At 32.9% G+C, this 21,898-nt stretch overlaps 1 protein-coding gene and 1 long non-coding RNA gene across 2 annotated transcripts; one reads left to right on the top strand and one right to left on the bottom strand.

Moving 5' to 3' along the window:
- Positions 1-11,176: 11,176 nt before the first annotated feature.
- Positions 11,177-13,367, top strand: LOC120206363. Its single transcript, XR_005524105.1, has 2 exons — positions 11,177-11,767; positions 12,061-13,367. It is a non-coding gene; the product is annotated as an uncharacterized LOC120206363 (long non-coding RNA).
- Positions 13,368-18,920: 5,553 nt separating this feature from the next.
- On the bottom strand, positions 18,921-20,742 carry LOC120207329 (FCS-Like Zinc finger 2-like). Its single transcript, XM_039206808.1, has 3 exons — positions 20,631-20,742; positions 19,218-19,539; positions 18,921-19,044 (listed from the first exon to the last, which is right to left on the bottom strand). Exons 1-3 carry the CDS (start codon positions 20,740-20,742, stop codon positions 18,921-18,923), a joined length of 558 nt encoding a protein of 185 aa, XP_039062739.1.
- Positions 20,743-21,898: the final 1,156 nt, after the last annotated feature.

The raw sequence follows: 21,898 nt of genomic DNA, 5'->3' as shown, positions 1-21,898 counted from the left end.
GAAATGAGAAAGGATTGAAAATTTTAGCCTATGAATAGGCTTATATATGATTAGCAAAACACAGTCGTTTTAGCCTAATCCTATCCAGGTTTTCCAGTCATGGAATAACTACACGTTTAGTCCCTATTGATTTGTATCCATACCTTATAGTCATTAAATAAAGTTTTATTTATCTTATTTTGAGTTTTAATATTTTAGTTTTATATATTATAGTCCTTAGATCAATATTTTTGTATTTCTAATCTTGTCTCCATGTTTTACCCGAATTTAACTTCAGTCTTAATTGGTAATGTAATTAGTTTCGGTTTGTTTATACAGTTGATTTTTAATTTTCTGCATGTTTCTTTTTAGTCCTAATTTATTTCTTTTATAAGTTTTGTTAATATTCGAATTTAGATACCATATTAGTAAATAATTCATTTTAGTCAATATCTAGCATTAGGTTTAATTATTATTTAATCCTTGTAAGTTTATGTTTATTTTATTCCAAGTTTTATTTTTGGATTATTTTCATTTTCTAATACTTATATTATTTAGTATTTTCAATTTTAAGAACTTAATTAGATTTTACTTTTTGTTTAATTTTTAATTATCTATTTTTATATTTAGTCTCTTAAATGTTAATTTTACTACTTTAGTTATTAAAATTTATATTTTTCTATTCTAATATTTTAAATATATGTTTTGGTATTTTAGTTCCTTAATTTTCTACTTTTACTATTAATCTTTTAACTATCTTTTTTTATTATTTTAATACCTTATTTTTTTTGTTTGTGATATTTTGGTATTTTAAATTTCTATTTTTGATATTTAATCCCTAAGTTTATATTTTATTATATTGGTATTTTAAGCATTAATGTCAATCGAAAAGAGGTTTTCTGTAATTAATTTTATTTGAAACATTAATTAATATTCAATAAAATTGGTCATATTTTAACTTGATGTTTAACTCAGGATTTCCGCCATTAAGACAACGTGTAAGCGATATAGTACTAGTTTTGGGAACTGTGGGGGTGCTAATCATTTCCCACGCATAACCGACTCCCGAACCCATTTTAATTGAATCTTTGGTAAACGCATACCAGCTTTTGTCTTAAAAAATAATTTTTCTTAAAATTGTTTTTAAAAGACGCTTTTAGATATTCGACCTACCTAACCCAAAGGTTGATGGCGACTCTTTTCGATTTAATCCAATTTAATCCAAAATCACATATTTTCCAAATTAAAGTGTAATCGTTTTTTAAAACAATTAAACGATTGTCCTGCCGAAAAATGGTTACGACAATACTATATACTATATTAATATAAACTATAGTTAATATGTTAATATTAATGTAAATTATAGCTTATAAACTATCTACTAATTTAATATAAATTATAGTTTATAAACTATATACTATATTAATATAAATTATAGTTAAGATCATTAACATTAATATAAACTATATAGTAAGTTAATATAAACTATAGTTTATAAATTATATAGTATAAGTTATAAACTTTATAGTACACTAATATAAACTATTGTTTATAAACTATAGGTTACATATATAGTTTACATACAAATAGATTGTATATATACATATACTATATGTAATATATATATATATATATAGTTTATATATACTATACATAGTTTATACATACATATATTATAAGTTACATATATAGTTTACATGTATACATATACTATAGGTTACATATATTAACTATTGTTTATAGACTATAGGCTAATGTTACATATATAATTTATATAAAATATTGTTTATATAAACTATATATGAATTATTAACTGTGTCTATACATATATAGTTTATATAATTTAAGGTTTAGGGTTTATATAAATTATATATTTTATTAATTTATATAGTTTATGCATAATGTTTTTTTATAAATTATATACTTTATTACTTTATATAGTTCATATATATATGTATATATAATATATATATATATATATACTATATACTATATTAATATAAACTATAATTTATAAACTATATACTTTATATAGTTTATACATATATAATTTACATACATACATACATACATACATATATATATACACTATATTAATATAAATTATAGTTTATAAACTATATACTTTTTATAGTTTATACATATATAGTTTATATACATAGTTTATATATATAGTTAATATAAACATAATTTATATATATAACTTATAATAATTATATAGTTTATATATATAGTTTATATATAAACTTATATTATATTAATATAAATTATATATTTTAATATTTTATATAATTTATATACCTTTTACACATAGTTCTTTAATAAATTTTACAGTTTATATATAAACTATATAATTTTTAATGTAAACTATTTATATAGTAATATATATGTACTTAATATACTATATATAAACTATATACATAAATCTTATATATTATATATTTATATATATATATATATATATATATATATATATATATATATATTACATAGTTTATTAATAAACTACATGTAAACTATATATATATATATAATAATTTTTTCAATTTTTTAAATGAATGCAATTTATTATATTTTTCATTATTTCTTAACATTTTACATTTATTTAGATTTCATCCTTTTGTATTTTTTAATTTATTTCAATTTTAAGTCTTTCACTTTTATGTGTATTCAATTTAGTCCTTAAATTTATATTTGCATCTTCATTTGGCCAATTGTTAGTTGTTATTTATATTTTGAGAAAATAACCTCAGTGACCAAAAATGCCTTATAATATACGATTTTAACCAACTTTTTTTGGATTCGTCAAAATGACCAACTAAATCGCAATGCGATCGATAATTCGCAACGCGATCTCTGGTATCGCAAATCAGTTTCCAGATTCGCAACGCAATTCTGACTATCGCATTGCGATTTTCCTAATTCGCAACGCGATTACGTAAATCGCAACGCGATTACGTAAATCACAATGCGAATTAGGAAAATCGCAATGTGAATACGTAAATCGCAATGCGAATCTGACTATCGCAATGCGATTTACATAGCACCATTCGTATTAATGCATATATTTTTTTCAAATTCCAAACACGAATTTCTTAATATATCGGAAACTGAACCGTCCACAGTATATCCCTTTGGGCTAAGACCGCAGTTGATTTTTATCTACATGAGTGGAGCCAGGGGTGTTTCACTGACATATGCAAGCTCAACAATGATATCTATTTGTTTCTTGATCGGTATTGGTGGGGCGTATTATTAGGGGTCGAAGACAATGGCTATTTCGATGGAGGGGTAAGTCTTATATTTTTCTTATATTTCAATTTGATTATTTTTTTTTAATTTATGTAAGTTACTAATATGTTTTTTTGTAAAACAGCATATCGATGCGTGGGTGTCACGTCTTCTAATAATTAGGAAACTTAAGGAAAATAAAAGAAATACACGATATACAATTATGCCGACGTCTTTTAACGCCGTTCACTTGAAGAATCAACGAGATGAATCATTTGCGTTGGGCAATGGACAAGCTAAACTTTATCCTGCATGGTGGGAGGTCGATAAGGTTAGTATTTATTTTAGATTGAGTTTAAAGGTATTCATAAATAAGTGCGCAAATGAATGAATTATTACTTATGATTGCAGGTGTTATCCCTATTTTGGAACCTCTCGAGCTTCAGCTCCCATCCCTTAAGGCAATATATGACAACATGATAAATTACATATCATTGGGATTTAAGATATATTATTAAGGGATGGAGCTCTCATTGGCTAAATTCTTGGATGCAATAAATTATTGGACTCGTCTGGAAACAAGAAGCCAATAAGCTCAATATTACAGTTAGCAGAGACAGACCGCACCACAACAAACGAAAGGACCAGAGGGGATTGTGGTCCTCTCGTATGCTTGGCGTTGGAGCGTTTGATCACAGGAAGTATAAAGTATCTACCTCCTACCGATAGAGATAGAGCTGCAGTAGGCTTGTGGTTTCGGCATTATATGGTAGATCGATATACGAGACGCTGCCTACCTGCATCCGCGTTATAAAATGTCCATAAACAATTGGTAAGTTATAGGCTTTTGGTTTGAAAATGTTTGGTTAGTACCTAGAATTCAATAATTTGCTGTTTGTAGGTTTTAGATGTGTAGAAAGTGTTGTTTGAGCAATGTTTGGTTTCTGCAGGTTAATCTCAGAAGTGAGCTGTATGGCTGCAAAAGTGATTCAATAGTAGATGAGGAAATAATTTTTATTGTTTAATGATTTGTAAAGATGATTTGTAAAAGATGATTTGTTTAATTGATGTGAACATAATTCTTATTTGTGCTTGTTAATTAATTGAAATGTAATGGTTGATTTTGTTGATTTCAATCTGCATTATGTGAAGGCAAAATGATTATCGCAATGCGAAATGAAAATCGCAACGAGAGAATCGCAACGCGAAATGAAATCGCAACGACAAAATCGCAACGCGAAACTAATTCGCGTTGCGATTTCATTCGCTTTGCGATTCCCTCGTTGCGATTTTCATTTCGCATTGCGATTCTCTCGTTGCGATTTCATTTCGCATTGCGATTCTCTCGTTGCGATTTTCATTTCGCATTGCGATAGTCATTTCCGCGTTGCGATAGACATTAAGATGATTACAACGCATTTCCGTGTTGCGATAGTCAATGAATGCCTAATAGTGATAACAACTGAACAATCATAGCAATTTCAAACTCAAGTTACTAATACATGCCTAACTGAAAATGTTAAAAGTTCACACATAAAATCCACATAATACAACGTTTGCATTTAAAATCACCTAAGTTAACAGTCCCAAAGGTGAAGCCGGTTGTGATTGGATTTTAAGATGATTGCGATTTTGATTTCCTTTTGCTTGACCATATGAGCTTTGGATTTTGATGAGGATCCATATTTGGTAGAGGAAAAGATGATTGTGGCACTGGTGATCTACATGTCAACCTTGTATGACCACTTTCCTTGCATCGACTACATGTCAATCTCTTCTTCTCTTCACCCTTAGACGTATACGATCGTGACTTTTTGGTCGGCCAGGTAGCCTTCTGTCCATGGCTGGTGGCAAAACTATTTGTATCCTGGTATGTCCCACTCAGAATGATGTGGAATAGGGTAGACAATCTCGCCATAAGTCTGTCGTATACTTCTGTAGTGTAGCAATCCATAGCGTATGCGCTTGAATCATCTTGGTTTAGATGAAGAGAACTTTTATAACTGGCCACGGATAACCAGATGTTTGTCATTCTACAACTACTCTTTGCATTTAGATCGACAAGCCCATTAAGTTATTATCCAGTACTCAAACAAAGTGTTTGAACATGGTTCAACTCTCCATGACGTTGACTTCACACACGTTTCGTTATCTTTTTTTCTGTCCATGGTGTAACACGATGTTCCAATGTTCCTGTAAATTTAAATAAATAATAGTAAATATGATAAGTTACGAATTTAAGAAATAATACCTGCATGGTTTCTTTCTTGTAGTACCACTGTTGAATAGAGGCTCGAAAAACTCCATTAACATAGTAATGGGTAATTTCCAGGAATGATGACTTAGAGCGTGATTGATCTGCACTATTAGACGTCATGAAACCATCTTGCTCCAAGTTGATGTACTCTTGACCATCTTTCAAACCCATCTTCTAGTGTTTGAGCACTGAGGCAAAACACGTCTAAACAGTTTATATGCTTATTAAAATCCACTTCCCGATAGCTTTACAGCCTTCCAGTATGTCCATTGTGATTTTATACCAGCAGACCTTGATTTTAGATTTCTATACAAATGAACACCACAAAGTCCATGAAAGCATCTGGGAAACCTTCTAACAGCGTTGTCAATTGATTTGCCCTATCGGATATGATTTTCAGATTGCTAATAGGACCTATGCAATCCCTAGATGCCCCATAAACCATATCCATGAATCAGAGCTTTCAGATTTTCCAACCCCGTAAGCTATTGGCAGTATCCCATTGTTAGCATCCATGGCTACTGCTAATAAGTTTACTCCAAGGTATCGACCTTTTAAATGTGCTCCGTCAACTATAATAACTGGCGCATGCATTAATAAACGACGAATCTACAAAATCATATACACAAAATAATCATTAAATGTGAAATGCATACTAACAAAAATGAGTCAACAAAATTATTGATTTACTAACCGCAGCACCAATGGTGATAAACAACAACTCAAGCGTCCATCTCTATCTGTTTTGATATGAGTTACCGACCCAGATTTCAGCTTTAAATTGTGACAATAAGCCGGCAGTTGGCAAACGATGCTCTGGCAACCCCCTCAACATTCCAAGGCATAACATTTGGCTCTCCAAGCTTGAGAATATGAGATACTAATCTTGAACCGAGCATTCATGTCAGTCTAATTCATGTCCCCGATATACCCTACCATTCAAAAACATTAACTCAGCCAGAAACCACCCAACACCTTTTTGTTTGCCTGTCTATGGTGAGGAAAACTTGGGTTCTTGACATGTATGTATCAATAAAAGTCCTAACTTGAAACATTTCGCAATCTTTTATCCTCTTTGCAATCATACGCCACATACAGTTTTGTCAATCATACACCTTGTTTCGAAACGATCTTTGCTTGATTTGTTAACTTTTAGTTGATAGCCATCTTCCACACATTTCGTATACAAGCTATCTTCAAGTCTCCTTTGTATCAAAACAATCATCTTTCTTGATACGAATAATTTTGTGTGACAATCACTGCTATCTTTACCACTCTTCTTCCGGTATCTGAAGTAATTCTGGCATATTCCAGTTATACTCCGTGGCATTTTCTCGGGGACTTTTCTTTGGGGATTTCTTCTTCTTTTTCTTCTTCAGTGTTATATAAATTACAGAATGGATGTTCAACATGTTCATTACATCGTAACTCCTCCTCATTATCATCAACAACATCTTCCTCGGCAACGGCTGTTTCATCATCAAAATTCGGGTATTGACCAATATCAAAATCATTACACGCAGGGTCTGTTTCTTCTTTGAAAAATCATCAAAATTGGAGTACTCACAAATTTTTTTGTTGGCTCATCATCGTCTAACTGGTCAATACGAAAACCGGAATTTGGTGCTGAAAGTTGATTGGGATTTGGATTAGGGAAATGTTGTGGGTTTTGAGATTGTGTTTGGTATTGGAAATGTGGTGAAACATATTTGCTTGGTGATGAAATTGTGTGGAACCATTAAATTTTGAGCACCATAAACTGGGGTTGAAAAACTTAGTTGATTACTACCCGCTACTGACCCAACTTCACTACTTCTAGGTTCAACAACATACAATGTAACATACATCACACTTGACACTAATATAAGCAATGCGTTCAACATCTTCATTGTCGGTTAACAAATAAACTTTACCATTTCTCTGATAAGATAGCCTAAATCACTTAGGGGCTCTAAATTCAATTTATTTGCAACACGTAACATTAGAGTTTCATAAGTTAACTTTTTTAATGACAGTTTTAGTTAAAGATTCATGGGTAAAGGCATATATTGTAAAACACCATGAACATTCTCCCATGACCCTCTAAACCAAAAATCTATCCAAACATGATCAACATTAGATGATTTCATTATTGTAAATTAATTTACTAAACAAACGAGCTGCGAAACTAAAACCTGTTGCCGGATGGGGAAGGATGTCGTTGGATATAGGAACAAATGTCGCCAGAGAGAGTGATAGATGGAGATGGAATGAGTTGTGATTTAGGGATTTAGGTTATAAGTTGCTGCTGCTGTGTATTTATATACCCAAAACATTTGTGTTGCGAAATTAAAACCTGTTGCGAATTCAGAAATCGAGTTGCGAATTTGAAATTCAGTATTGCGATAGTTAGAATCTCGTTGCGATTTACTAAATCGTAATGCGATTATGTAAATCGCATTGCGATTTTCCTAATTCGCATTGCGATTTACGTAATTGCATTGCGGTTTACGTATTCGCATTGCGAATTAGGAAAATCGCAACGCGAATTTGGGAAATCGCAATGCGATAGTCAGAATCGCGTTGCGAATCTCGAAACTGATTTGCGATACCGGAGATCACGTTGCGAATTATCGATCGCATTGCGATTTAGTTGGTCATTTTGGCAAATCCAAAAAAAGTTGGTTAAAATCGTATATTATAAGGCATTTTTGGTCACTGAGGTTATTTAATTTATTTAGATTTCATCCTTTTGTGTTTTTTAATTTATTTCAATTTTAAGTCTTTCACTTTTATATGTATTCAATTTAGTCCTTAAATTTATATTTGCATCTTCATTTGGCCCATTGTTAGTTGTTATTTATATTTTTCTAGCTGGCCTATAACTTTTTAAATGTGTATAATTTAGTCTTTTTTATATTAATTTAAACCTCACATTTTAAATTTATTTCGATTTGGTCCTTACTATGTGTGTTGTTTAATTTATATCTTAAAATTTTATTTGTAATTTTACATTTCTTTAATTTTATCCTTAAATTTATATTTTTTACAAAATTGATCCATGATTATTTATTTTTTTGTTGTAATTTACTCGAAATCATATACAATTACACCTTACAATTCAATAATCACGAAAGATGACAAAAATAATTAATTCAAAAATTAAAATGACCCGACCTGAACTCAATATGTATCCGATAAACATCCAACCTGAATTTTATCTGTCAATGATATGACCCGATCTCAACGAATCCGACTGAAATCCACCTGAACCTGAATTAACATGGTTTTTATCTGCTTCGGACCTGAATTGTTTTGACCTGAACTGACATCGATCCGAATTGAAAATGACCTGATCTGAATCCGATCTGGATTTAGTGTCAAATCCACTTAAAAATAACCCGAACTGATTTGACTTGTACCCGACTTAATCTGAGTCAAACCATCAAATTGACCTAACTTAACCTATACCCGATTTTACCCGATCTGTCATAATCGAACTAAACATGTCTAATTACCTGATTTTATTAACAATCCAACTAAACATGTCTAATTACCTGATTTTATTAACAATAATATCAGTTTCACTTATTTGCATCATCGATATTATCGAATGTACAATGAAACAACACTTTCGATGATAATACAAAGACTGCATAAACGATAATTTATCCAATAACAAACTTTTATTGTTTCAATAATTCGTATGTTTTAAAATAAAAATGCACAGTGATCCAATATCACACCTCTTCACATTAACATTACATCTCTTCATATTAATATATCTTCATCTTAACATCATATCTCTTCCCATTAACACCGTATTTTTTTTTCATGACAATATGAAGGTCCACCGGAGTGTACAATCACGAATGCGTTGATTAGCATAGTTTCATGCATAATGATGAAGGAGGAAAGAAGAGATTATCAAGAATACATCAGAGATCGTAGGGAAGAGGATTCAGTCAAGCTGTTCGTAGACAACTAATTGCCAATGATACATTGGAAAGGTTTGTGGCATGCCTTCGCAAGACATATATAGACAGGTGATTGAAGCTTTCATAACTAGAAAATTTAGTAGAGGAAAAAGGTTTGGATTTATAAGATTCAGAAAAACTGGACGCCATCAGAGCAATGGAAAGACTTAAATGGTTTTGTGCTGTTTGGTTATAAGATTATTGTTGCTTTTGCACATCAAAGGGGGAAGTCATTTGCCTGGAGAAAGGTAAACCATGAGAGTAGCAAGCTTCAAATAAATGCCCAGGTCAACAATGGTTTTCAGAAGGAGCCTAGAGAAGTTGGTGAGAGATCAGCTTCAACCGAAAGAATTAATTGCAATAAGATGGTAAATGAACTGCTCAAATAAAAAAGTCTGGCTAGGAAGAAAATTCAGGGTCATGTTGAAGAGGAAGAGTTATAGAAACTAAAAAGATGCCTGGTGGGGGAAATATCAACTGTTTGTAGTGTGAATAGCATTGAGGATCGTCTACACTCTTGGGGGTTAGGAGAGATCAAAATGCAGAGGTTGAGAGGAAAGTTATTTCTTATTATCATTGAGGACGAAGACCTTTTTCTTCTACTGGAGGACCTAGATTGGTCTTACCTAAAGGAAATATTCGTAGAGGTGAAACAATGGTCAGAATCACTCAAGATAACGTCAAGAGTCACTTGGTTGGCAGTTTATGGGGTTCTAATTCATTGTTGGAACAATCAATCTTTCAAGAAGATTGCTGAACTTTGAGGAAGCATAGAAGCTTTAGGAGAGAATACCCTTCATTCTCAGGACTGTGAAAAGTTTAATGATATCTACTGAAGAAAAATTGAGAATTGAGGAAGTGGTCGAGTTTGAAGTTAGAAATATCTCTCACGAGGTGAGGGTAGTGGACGAATGTTAAAGGAGTCCCTGAAAAGCAGTCGGAGATTGGGTCAAAATAGGGAAACAAATCGTCATCGGAGAGGATAAATCATGGTAGTGTTTCAAAGGCAGATGAAGCATTAAATGATTTTGGTCTTGGAACGATTGTAATGATGAACTGGAGCATGAGAATAGCGCTATTGACAGATATAAGGGAGAAATGGAGGACTTATGCGGCAGATCCAAAGAATTTTCATCGTCCAACGTAGAGTTAATTTCTAGTGCCTCTGACATGGAAAAGATCTGCACAAAAACGACAAAAAAGGGGAAGGAACAAACACTAGATCCCTATCATAACAATGAGATAGGGCGTAACAATGACATTTCAGAGAGTGCTATTCTAGTTGTAGGTTCGAAGAAGAAAGAGGGAAGTTTGATCAAAGAATGGACCAGGAGATTTTGACTATCAGGGTTTTGAAAGATGTTAGGGATATGGGTCTCTTGTTGGCAGAAGGGCATGTAAGCTTGGATAAAACTCGAATGAAAAGAAGCCCAAAAGAAGCCAGTCAGAAACGTAACCAAAAGACTGCTCATTTGGTTGACATAGTGGATCATATGGATAATACTTATACTAAAGCAACACATTAGATGGGCCCATGGAACCCAAAAATGGAGAGAATATGGCCGAGGCCTTCTTTCCTGAAATGTACAGAGGAAGAAGTATATCAAGATATAAGAAGTATGGTCACTAAATGACATCCAGGAGAAATCTATATCCTTTCAGAGAGAGAGAGAGAGAGAGAGAGAGAGAGAGAGAGAGAGAGAGAGAGAAATCTATTTCCTGAAATGTACAGAGGAAGAAGTATATCAAGATATAAGAAGTATGGTCACTAAATGACATCCAGGAGAAATCTATATCCTTTCAGAGAGAGAGAGAGAGAAAGAGAGAGAGAGAGAGAGAGAAATCTATTCGTATTAGCAAATTAAAAAAAGAAGATTCAAGAGTCACAAGACTTCTCCGGGTGTTCTCTGTCAGACTCAGATCTGGTTTCAAGGAGGAATGTGTTGAGAAAAGAAGCTAGAAAGACTTAGGATCTTGGTAAGAGCCTAGGAATTCAAATTTTAGGGGATGAAGAGAAAGTGGTGAATTGAATTGCTAATCTCGAAGAAAATCAAGTTAGGGGCAAGGAGGGTGCTGTTCAAGGTTGATAACAGGAACCATGAAGGTCCTCTCTTGGAATTTGCGTGGAATGGGTTCGGATGTTAAACGATCGACTCTTCGTAAATTGCTAACAGAAAGTGGAGATGGCAATTATTCTAGAAACAAAGTTGGAATCGATAACGACGAAAGTGATTCGGAAGATTTGGTACGTTGATGAATTCGAATTTCAGTGGTCTCCAACTGTAGGTAGGCCAGGTTGGTCTTGTTTTCTATTTGGAACAAATTAGTTTTCAATCTAGTACAGGTTAAGATTAGGCAAGGGCAAGGAGGGTGCTGTTCAAGGTTGATAACAGGAACCATGGTCCTCTCTTGGAATTTGCGTGGAATGGGTTCGGATGTTAAACGATCGACTCTTCGTAAATGCTAACAGAAAGTGGAGATGGCAATTATTCTAGAAACAAAGTTGGAATCGATAACGACGAAAGTGATTCGGAAATTTGGTACGTTGATGAATTCGAATTCAGTGGTCTCCAACTGTAGGTAGCCAGGTTGGTCTTGTTTTCTATTTGGAACAAATTAGTTTTCAATCTAGTACAGGTTAAGATTAGGCAAAACTTCATTTTTGTTAGGGGTCGTTGGATTGGACAGGTGATAGTGTAGCAATTTTTTTATGCTCCATGTGTGGTGAATGAACAAGTTGTTTTGTGGAAGGAGTTGATCCAAATGAAGCGAACGGTGTCTGCAATATGCTTATTTAGAGGAGACTTTAATGTCGTTAGATATAGATGTGAAAAAAAGGGGGTGTTCCCCTCTTGAAGGGTTGTGGCGAATTTAACAAATTTATCTCGAAAGGGAATTTGATTGACTTGCCGATGTTGGGAAAGATATAACACAATGGAGTTTGAAGCGTTTGGAGTCGGATCATATTCCGATTCTTCTTACCAAGGGTTCATCATATTGGGGTTTGAAGTCTTGCATTAGAGTGGAGTCGAGCTCTAAGGTGATATGGAATTGGATTCAGAATCCTATATATAGACCTTGGCAATGGGGGGATACTTCCTTGGAAATTGTCAGGCTAACATTGTTAGTAGGTAAGGTGAATTTCAGCTTTATTTCTAGAGTGGTTAATGGGTCATCTTTACAGCTTGCTGCTATAGGTGCACTTAGACCTTAGGTGTTTAAAGCGTTTTGGTAGGATTCAACCCTTTCCAGTGGTTGCTGTTGGGGGAGGTTGATATGTAGGCAGTGTTGTTTTTGGTATCTTGAAGTTCGACCTTAAAATTGGAATGGGCGCTTGTTGGTGTGGTTTTTTCACGTTTGGGTAGTTGTGTTTTGAATTAAAGTCGGATGATTTGAGGTGGTTTTCTTGTGCTCCTTTTGCGTGTGTTCCTGTAGCTGTACCTGGTGTGCTAGAGTCTTTGTCAAGAAACATGTTTCCTATGCTCGAATTGTTGGTTGGTTGGGACTGTGGAGTATATATCCTGTTTCGAAGGACTACTATGAGTGCAATCGGGGACTGGTTCATTTGTTTCTCATTTGATTCTTGCCAGAAGTGGATCCCATTCGATGTAGTGCTGTCTCAAGAGTGCTAATGCCATTGTTTTCCTACTTTTACTCTATTGGGAAGAGATCCGGTTTTGTGTTCGAATAGCCTAGCTTTGTTCTCGTTGATATGTTTTATGTGTTATCTACTGGGATTTTTTTTATGATTTTCTATTATTAATAAGTTCCTAATTATTTGTGATACGCAACCGGTAGGTTGTTTCTAAAACTACTTGGCTTGTTTTTAGGATAACAAAATTATTGAGCCTTATTTTTCTCTTTCTGGTTATTGTAAGGCTTATATAAGCCAAAGGTCTGTTTGTTTTCAGTGTGAAGTGCAATTCATCTATTTTGAGTGTGAATTTATTATGCCTAGAATCTAACAATTCTGGTATCAAGAGATTTCTAAGGGCCTGTTTTGAGAGAGAAAAAAACAACATTTTTTTAAAGAAAAAAGAGTAAGTGTTGAAGAACGACTTCTTAGAGTACTTTTGTTCAACCTACTATTCCTAAGTTTTGGGACATGGAAAATTTGTTGCGTTCAAAAGAGTACTAGAATCTTGTGGAAAGTGGAGCCCCTGCAGCAGCAGAGGAAACAGAGCTCACTGAAGCCTTAAAAAGGACGTTTGTCGAGCAACAACTAAAAGATTTGAAGGTAAAAAATTATTTGTTTCAGGCCATTGATTGTTCCATCTTGGAGACCATTTTGGACAAAGATATTGCTAAGAGTATCTGGGATTCCATGAAGCATAAGTACCAAGGTTCAACAAGAGTTAAAAGAGCGTAACTCCAAGCACTTCGAACGCGAGGTTCTTCACATGAAAGAGGATGAGAGTGTTGATGAGTATTTTGGCAGAACTCTTACCATAGCAAACTAAATGAAAGTTAATGGAGAAAGCATGGGTCAGGTAAAAATTGTTGAAAAAAAATCTCAAGATCAATGACTTCCAAATTTGATTATGTTGTTTGTTCAATTGAAGAATCCATTAATGTAGACATTCCAACCATTGATGAGTTGCAAAGTAGTTTACTAGTGCATGAGCAGCGCATGAAAGGGCATGAAACATATGAACAAACAAGGCCTCATTATTCAAACAACAATGTTTACAAACATGATTTTCGTTATACAGACAAAGGTGTTATTAAATGTTTTTGTTTGTCTCCAAATAACTCTAGAGGACAACACTCAACTTTGGCATCGTAGATATGGTCACCTAAGTCACTAAGGTCTCAAAACCTTGCAGCAAAAGAAGATGGTGAAAGGGCTACCAACATTAAACAGCGTTTCAAAGATTTGCATTGATTTGCATGGTGGGAAAACAACATAGGGTTGCAATACCAAAGAAGAGTTGGTGGAGAGCAACACAATGATTGCAGCTAATTCACTCTGATCTTTGCGGACCTATCAAACCAATCTCCAATAGAATAAAAAGGTACTTCTAAGCTTCATTGATGATTTTAGTCGTAAAATGTGGGTGAATTTTCCTGTTGAAAAGTCTGAAGCTTTTACTGTCTTCAAGAATTTTAAAAATCTTGTTGAGAAAAAGACATGTTTATACATCAAGTGCTTACGAACAGACAGAGGTGGTGAATTAACATCATCTGAGTTTGAGGATTTTTGCAAATTAAATGGCATCAGCAGACAATTTACGGCGGCCCTCACACCCCAACAAAATGGAGTAGAGTGCAAAAACATGAAAATTATATACATGGTTAGGAGTATGCTATCAGAGAAGCAAATTCCAAAGGAATTCTGGCCAAAAGCTGTTAAATGGACAGCCCACGTACTCAATAGAAGTCCTACACTAGCTGTAAAAGACATGACCCTGGAGGAAGCGTGGATCGGTTTCAAGTCCAATGTTGATTATTTTCGAATTTTTGGGTGCATTGGTCATGTTCATGTGCCAGGTAATAAAAGATCAAAGTTGGATGACAAAAGCTTCAAGTGTGTCCTACTAGGGATCAGTGAAGAGTCTAAAGCATATAAACTTTATGATCTGGTAGCCAACAAGGTGGTGATAAGTAGAGATGTGATCTTTGAAGAGAACTAATGTTGGAATTAGGGGAGGAGCAACAAAGAAATAAATCTCGATGTACTTGAATGGGAAGAAAACAACTCTAATGACAATGAAGATTTGAGGGGGAAAGAAGAGAAGAGGATGATGAAGATGGTGAAGATTCAGACGACTCTTTAAGCAACTCTTCCAATGATAATTCTTCCCAAACACCACAGGAAGAGAGAAACAGGAGAAAACCTTTTTGGATGAAAATTTGTAACTAGAGAGGGCTTGTTAGAAATAGAAATTGAACATAATCTGGTTCTATTTGCATCAAATTCGGACCCAATTACTTTTGAAGAGGTTGCCAAAAGTTCCAAATGGAGAGCTGCAATGGATTTGGAGATAGAAGTAGTAGAACGTAATAAGACATGGGAGCTAACAGAACTTCCCAAAGAAGGAAAGAAAATTGGAGTGAAGTGGATTTTCAAAACCAAACTCAATGAGAATGGTGAAGTTGATAAATGCAAGGCTCGACTGGTAGCAAAAAGATTTGCTCAACAATATGGAATCGATTACAATGAGGTGTTTGCACCGGTGGCTCAATGGTATACAATTCGGATTGTGATTGCAACAGCAACTCAAAATGGCTGGAGTATATACCAACTTGACGTCAAGAGTGCTTTTTTACATGGAGAATTGAGTGGAGCTGTATTTGTTGAGCAACCACAAGGATACGAGAGGAAAAGTGAAAAGCATAAAGTATACAAATTGAAGAATGCATTATATGGACTCAAACAAGCCCCTCGTGCATGGTATAGTCGCATTGAAGCTTATTTTACCAAGGCAGGCTTGGAAAAAAGTATCTGTGAACATATTTTGTTTGTCAAAAGAAGAGAAGGTAAAATTTTGATTATCAATTTATATGTTGATGATTTGATTTTTACTAGTAATGATGAAAGCATGCTTATTAATTTTAAAAATCCCATGAAACTTGAATTTGATATGACTGACTTGGGAAGAATGAAGTATTTTCTTGGCGTGGAGGTCTTACAAAATTCTGAAGGTATTTATATCTGCCAGAGGAAATATGCAAGAGAAGTTTTGGAAAAATTCAATATGGAGAAAAGTAACAGCGTGAAGAATCCTATTGTTCCTAGAATGAAATTATTGAAAGATGAGGGTGGCACTAGGGTGGATTCTACTATGTACAAGCAATTGGTGAGGAGCCTAATGTATATGATAGTAACAAGGCATGATATGAAAGGTATTGTGAATTTGGGAGTATTTTATCAGAGAAAAAATAAAGAAGAACTTGAGACTTATACTGACAACGATTACGCAGGTGATGTAGATGACAGAAAAAACACCTATGGCTATATGTTTTTACTTAGTAAAGGAGTAGTGCCATGGTCTTCCAAAAAGCAACTTGTGGTCACTTTGTCCACCACTGAAGCAGAGTTTGTGGTAGTAACCTCATGTGCATGTCAAGGGATTAGGATGAAAAGAATTTGTGACAATAGTTCCACTATCAAGCTTTCCAAAAATCTAGTTCTACATGGGCATAGCAAGCACATCGATGTCAGGTTTCATCTCTTACGTAACGTAACCAAAAAAGGAATAGTTGAACTGAGATACTGTGGTACACAAGAACAAATTGCAAATATCATGACAAAACCACTCAAACTGGATGTGTTTCTAAAATTGTGTAGCCTGCTTGGTGTGTGTAGTACTTGAAGTAAACTGAATGTTATTGCAATCAGTTTAGGGATGATTTGTTAGGATTTGTTTTTATGATTTTCTATTGTTATTAATTTTCTAATAATTTTTGATATGCAATCAGTAGGTTGTTTCTAAAACTACTCGGCATGTTTTTAGGATAGTAGAATTATTGAGCCTCATTTTTCTTTTTCTTTTTGGTTATTGGAACGCTTATATAAGCCAAAGGTCTGTTTGTTTTCAAAGTGAAGTGGAATTCATCTATTTTGAACGTGAATTTATTATGCCTAAAATCTAACATTATCTTGGTTCGCCTTTAGTGCCGCTAGTTGTGTTGCCCTTTATCAGTTAAGTCTTGTTGGTTTTTTCTTGGATATATGTACTATTTTCCTCCATTCAGGGTTAGGAAAGTTTTTAACGAGGCATATATCCGAGACGGCTGTAGTAATTTCTTCATAATAAAACTTCTTTGCTGGACGAAAAAAAAACAAGTGATAAAAAAACAAATCCGAAGTTTATTGAATAAAAACATAGGTACAAAAGAAAATGAAAACAAAACAACCATTAGCTAAAAATATCGTACCATTCACAAAGCAGCTCCAAAAACTATAGAAAATACCGAAAGCAGACAAACAAAACATTCCGCTAAACTATTGTCAATTTTTATTTTGACCACCGGTCTCAATTTATTCAATTAGATCATCTAACTATTTAAATGTTTTAATCAAATCATTGACTGTTAAAAACCTTAGTATAATTACTTATTTAATTCTCAATATTTATATATTCAGACTCAGGTAGAAGGAAACATCGCAATCGCCTTAAACCACTGGGCAAAGCATTTTACTTGGTAATGTTATGAAACATTTTCTACAAAATCTATTGTAACTAACGGGAGCGAAAGAAGAGAACTAAAATGCTAATAAGGGATCTCGAACCCAAAAAATTAAGGTAAATTATGCTTAAACTAAGCAAACACTTGATTGAATTTTATACATTATAACTTATTATTATCAGATTGAATCTTTTATAATAAAAACGAGATTAATTTTTTTATATTTTTAAACTAGATTTATCCTTTTATTTTTAGAATTTAATATATATATAATTATTAAAACAAATAATTTAATTTTTATTAAAATAAAGTGTTCGAACTCCATAATTTATTAAGTTAAAAATATTTCTTTTAATTTTTATTAAAAATAGTTAAGTGGTCATGAATATTTAAAATGAAATATTTTTTAGAAAATCATTTTAACGTAGTTAATTATTAAGTTTTAATACTTTATTTTAATGAAAGTTAAAAATTATTAATTAATAAACAAATTTTGGTTTAATTAATATATATATATATATATATATATTAAATTATAAAAATAAACGAATAAATCTAGTATATATATATTAAATTATAAAAATAAAGGAATGAATCTAGTATATATATTTTATAAATTAAAAATAAAGGAATAAATATAGTTTAAAATTATAAAAAAATTAATCTCGTTTTTATTATAAAAAATCAATTTAATAATTATATTCATATAATGTATAAATTAGAATCAATAGTTTGCTTTGATTTAGTGTATAATATATGTGCAATCCATCTTTGTGGCCTTAGACGCTTGCATTGCTTCCATAAACCTGGGTACGATTCCCCCTAGGTGCATTTTACTCTTTTTAGTAACCTCTTTTCTTCTTTAACTTATTTTCTACCTACTCAAGTTATGACATGTGTCACCATTTAATTGGGTAGAAAATAAAATAAATAAAATAAAAAATAACTCTCAATCACATGCTTACACATGTCACTATCAAATTAAGAGATTAAATATATTAAATTGAATTAAAATTATGAATAAACTAATTTGATACTTAAATATTGAGGACAATAAATAATTATATCAAATTTGTTAACTAACAAGTCATTTTCTTCATTGAAACATAACGGTTAGTAGCTTAATTAAAGTATTTAAATAAATTGATTAAATCGAAATAATCTATTATATAAAGCTCTTGCAGGTAGGGAAATTCTTCACCTTCTATTTTAAGTGGTATCCACCGTTCCCACAGTCACATTGCCTCAAATTTTCAAGGACTGGGGTAGCGCAAGCGGTGGCAAGGAGGAGAGATAATTGATGTCACTGACACAGAAAGGTTATCTTCAAGACTGAATGCGGTGTCAACAGCTGCTGAAAGTCTTCAACAGTTGGGAGGGATTTCCTGAGCTTTCATGGAGGATGGAAGGCTATTGCTTTTCTCCATAGTTTCTTCAATGTCTAACTGTCCTTGTCTGCACTCTTCACTACAGAAAGAAATGCCCTCTCTGCAACCAAAATCCACCAATAAGTAACAATTTCAAACCCCAAAATCCAATCTTTATCAAAATAGATAGAAACCCTCTTTTTCAAGAACCCAATCTTTATTTCCAAATAATAAAATATTCATCAGATCCCTCTATAAAATTAAGCACCTTTTTTTTCAATAATAAACACTAACCTGTACATGAAGAGGTCTTCATTACCCCCAAGAGGCTCCTTGCAAATGAAACAAACATCCAAGAAATTGGGTTGATTGCAATCTTCAAATCTAGCAGACCTTGGAGATGAGCATGAAGAAGGATATGATGATGGATTCTTCAGACTAATTTTCCTTGAGTAACAAAGTGGTCTTTGAGAAAACTCATTTTGGTTACGGGTTTGGTAATCGGTGCCCGAATTCCCAACCTCCATTACTGCAACATAAGCCAAGCCTTGATCTTCTTCGATGAAACAATGGCCTCTTGAACGTCCAGTGAGACAATGCTTTTCTTTTTCTTTTTCTGAAAAAAAAAGGGGAATGATTTTTAGGCTTTATTGAAGGGAACAAGAGACCTAAATGAGCGGGAAAACATTATCAAATTTTTTGTTAAAGACTAAATTGATAAATCATGTAAACAATGAGAATTAAATATATCAGATTTAATAGTAATGATATCCTCAATACTTTTTGAAAAAAATAATTATCTAATTTTGAACTTATTTTATATTTAATGTAATTTTTAAATTAATTTTTTTACTCTTTCATCAACAATAATTGTAGTTGATCATTATGATATTGACATGATATATTACGATATTGATGTGACAGTATAGAGTAGATGTGAGTATTTAATCAAGTCAAGTAAAAAATTAAGTTATTCAAGTTGATGAGTCGTATTTTATGACTCAAACTTAATTTGATATTTTTTCCTATTCAAGTTTATATTTGTAGAAATCTATTTTCATTTGGGTTTATTTTTTTAATATATATATATATATATATATATATAATAATATATACTATATAACTATAATATATATTATTATATATATTATTATTATATATAATATATATATATATATATTATATTATATATGTTTATTATATAGTATATTATGCAGTGTATATAAATATATTAATTATATATATTATTTATTATATATTATTTATTTGTTTATTTAGTTTGATTCAATTTAGGTCTAGAAAGAGTCCAAGTCCAATAGAGGGAACCCAACCGGGTCCAACAGTCTAAGGGGTTCAGCAAGGAGCCCAATCGGGTAGGCTAGCCTAACCCAACAAGCAGACCGGTGAGCTTAACAAAACTAGGGTTTGACGATTAGCAAAAGGCACTGCAACAACAAGGTCATAGGATCAAGTTTGGATCAACAACCCAGATCACGAGCAGTTAGGGTCATAAAACCCTGAAACCAGCATATACCAATGCATAGCCACACAAGGGCCGTTAGATCTGGCCCTGTGATCTAACGGCCCAAATTGCATCAAGAGGCTGACAATCATCATTCAATGGAGCGTGAAGGTTACACGCCTGCATCGGTCAAGATTATCAACATCTAAAGCCAGAAATATCGCAAAGTCAGGGCAAACACATACCATAAACCCTGAAAATAGAAAAATCAGAGCACACCAACAAAACGTCGAAAGAGGACAGCACTATCCCGAAAAGCTCGGCAACAACCAACAATGTCAAACGGGACTGAACCATCCCGAAAAAATTGACAACAATCAACACCAGTGGGGCTATATAAACCCCAAGTATCGTCGAAGCAAATGACAAGAAAAAATCGAAGAGAACAACAAAACAATACCACGAATGAAAGACCAACAAGAAAAACAACAAAAATCCCATCAACCTACACGAAAAAGCATCCACATCAAACAAAAACCAGCAAACAACATCCTAATACCCAAAAAAATCATAAAAACCCAAGCTTTAGTCTCGGTTTTGAAAGGGGAAGGAAGGACCATTGGGAAAACAAGGAGTCACAGTGGGCAAAGGTAAAAAAAGTTACTTTCAGGCCTAGATCTACTCCGATATAGGGTTTTTTTCATATTTTTTAGGCTAGATTCGTGGTTGGGGTTTTGAGGCAAATCGAAAGGGGTAGTTTTAGGTTTTCGGCCACCATGGACGGTGGCCAGAGTAGCGGTCAGGCGGCGGAAGGGGTAACCAATGATTGACCGACGTTAGGCCGGTTGAGGAGAGAGGGGAGAGGGGTTGAGAGAGTTTTTGAAGTTTTTTTGGGAATTAGGTTGAAAATGATTTTTTTGGATTTAAAGGGGTATTTATAGTGGACTTTTGTGTAATTATGAAATTATTAAATTATTTCCGCAGTCCCTGTTACTTTGATGTGTAATTCATTTCGGTCACCCATCGTAAATTTGCCCTTAAATTTTAATTTAATTTAATTCAATCACTGTTATATATTTTTTTTTTACAATTTGACCCCCTAACTTTTATTTTTCTCCTTGCAACTTCCAATTAACTTCAATTTGACCTTTAATTTCAAATGTTTTTAAATTTAATCCTTCTGTAATATTTCTTTTAATTTAATATTTTTTCATTTATTTTTATTTATTTTTTTCATTTTATTTTATCATATTTTATTATTTAATATCAATTTGGCTTTTTTAGGACAAATTTCATTGGTTAAAGTTAGGTAATTTAGTTCGAACTTTTAAATTTTTATTTAACTTTTAATTATCGCAATTAAGACAACCGAAAAAATCAAATTTGTACCGAAAGGGCAGTAAAAGGGTGTTAATCTTTCCTAGAATGTAATCGACTCCCGAATTTGATTAATTTCTTATAAACGAAGATCAGACAAATGGTAAGTGAAGGTGTCTGGTTAACCTAATTTTAA

This window comes from Hibiscus syriacus, unplaced genomic scaffold (assembly GCF_006381635.1).
Source record: "Hibiscus syriacus cultivar Baekdansim isolate YM2019G1 unplaced genomic scaffold, ASM638163v2 tig00000477_pilon, whole genome shotgun sequence".
Classification (NCBI taxonomy): domain Eukaryota; kingdom Viridiplantae; phylum Streptophyta; class Magnoliopsida; order Malvales; family Malvaceae; genus Hibiscus; species Hibiscus syriacus.
This window is presented reverse-complemented; position numbering and strand designations above follow the sequence as displayed.

Bases quoted from the DNA above. Each gene is read 5' to 3' on its own strand.
- LOC120207329 (XM_039206808.1), bottom strand. From the start codon at position 20,742: ATGGTTCAGTCCCGTTTGACATTGTTGGTTGTTGCCGAGCTTTTCGGG. The intron at 19,540-20,630 runs GTATGTGTTTGC...TTTTTTTTTCAG, and splicing joins TTCTATTTTCAGGGTTTATG to AAAAAGAAAAAGAAAAGCAT. The intron at 19,045-19,217 runs GTTAGTGTTTAT...TTTTGGTTGCAG, and splicing joins GAAGACCTCTTCATGTACAG to AGAGGGCATTTCTTTCTGTA.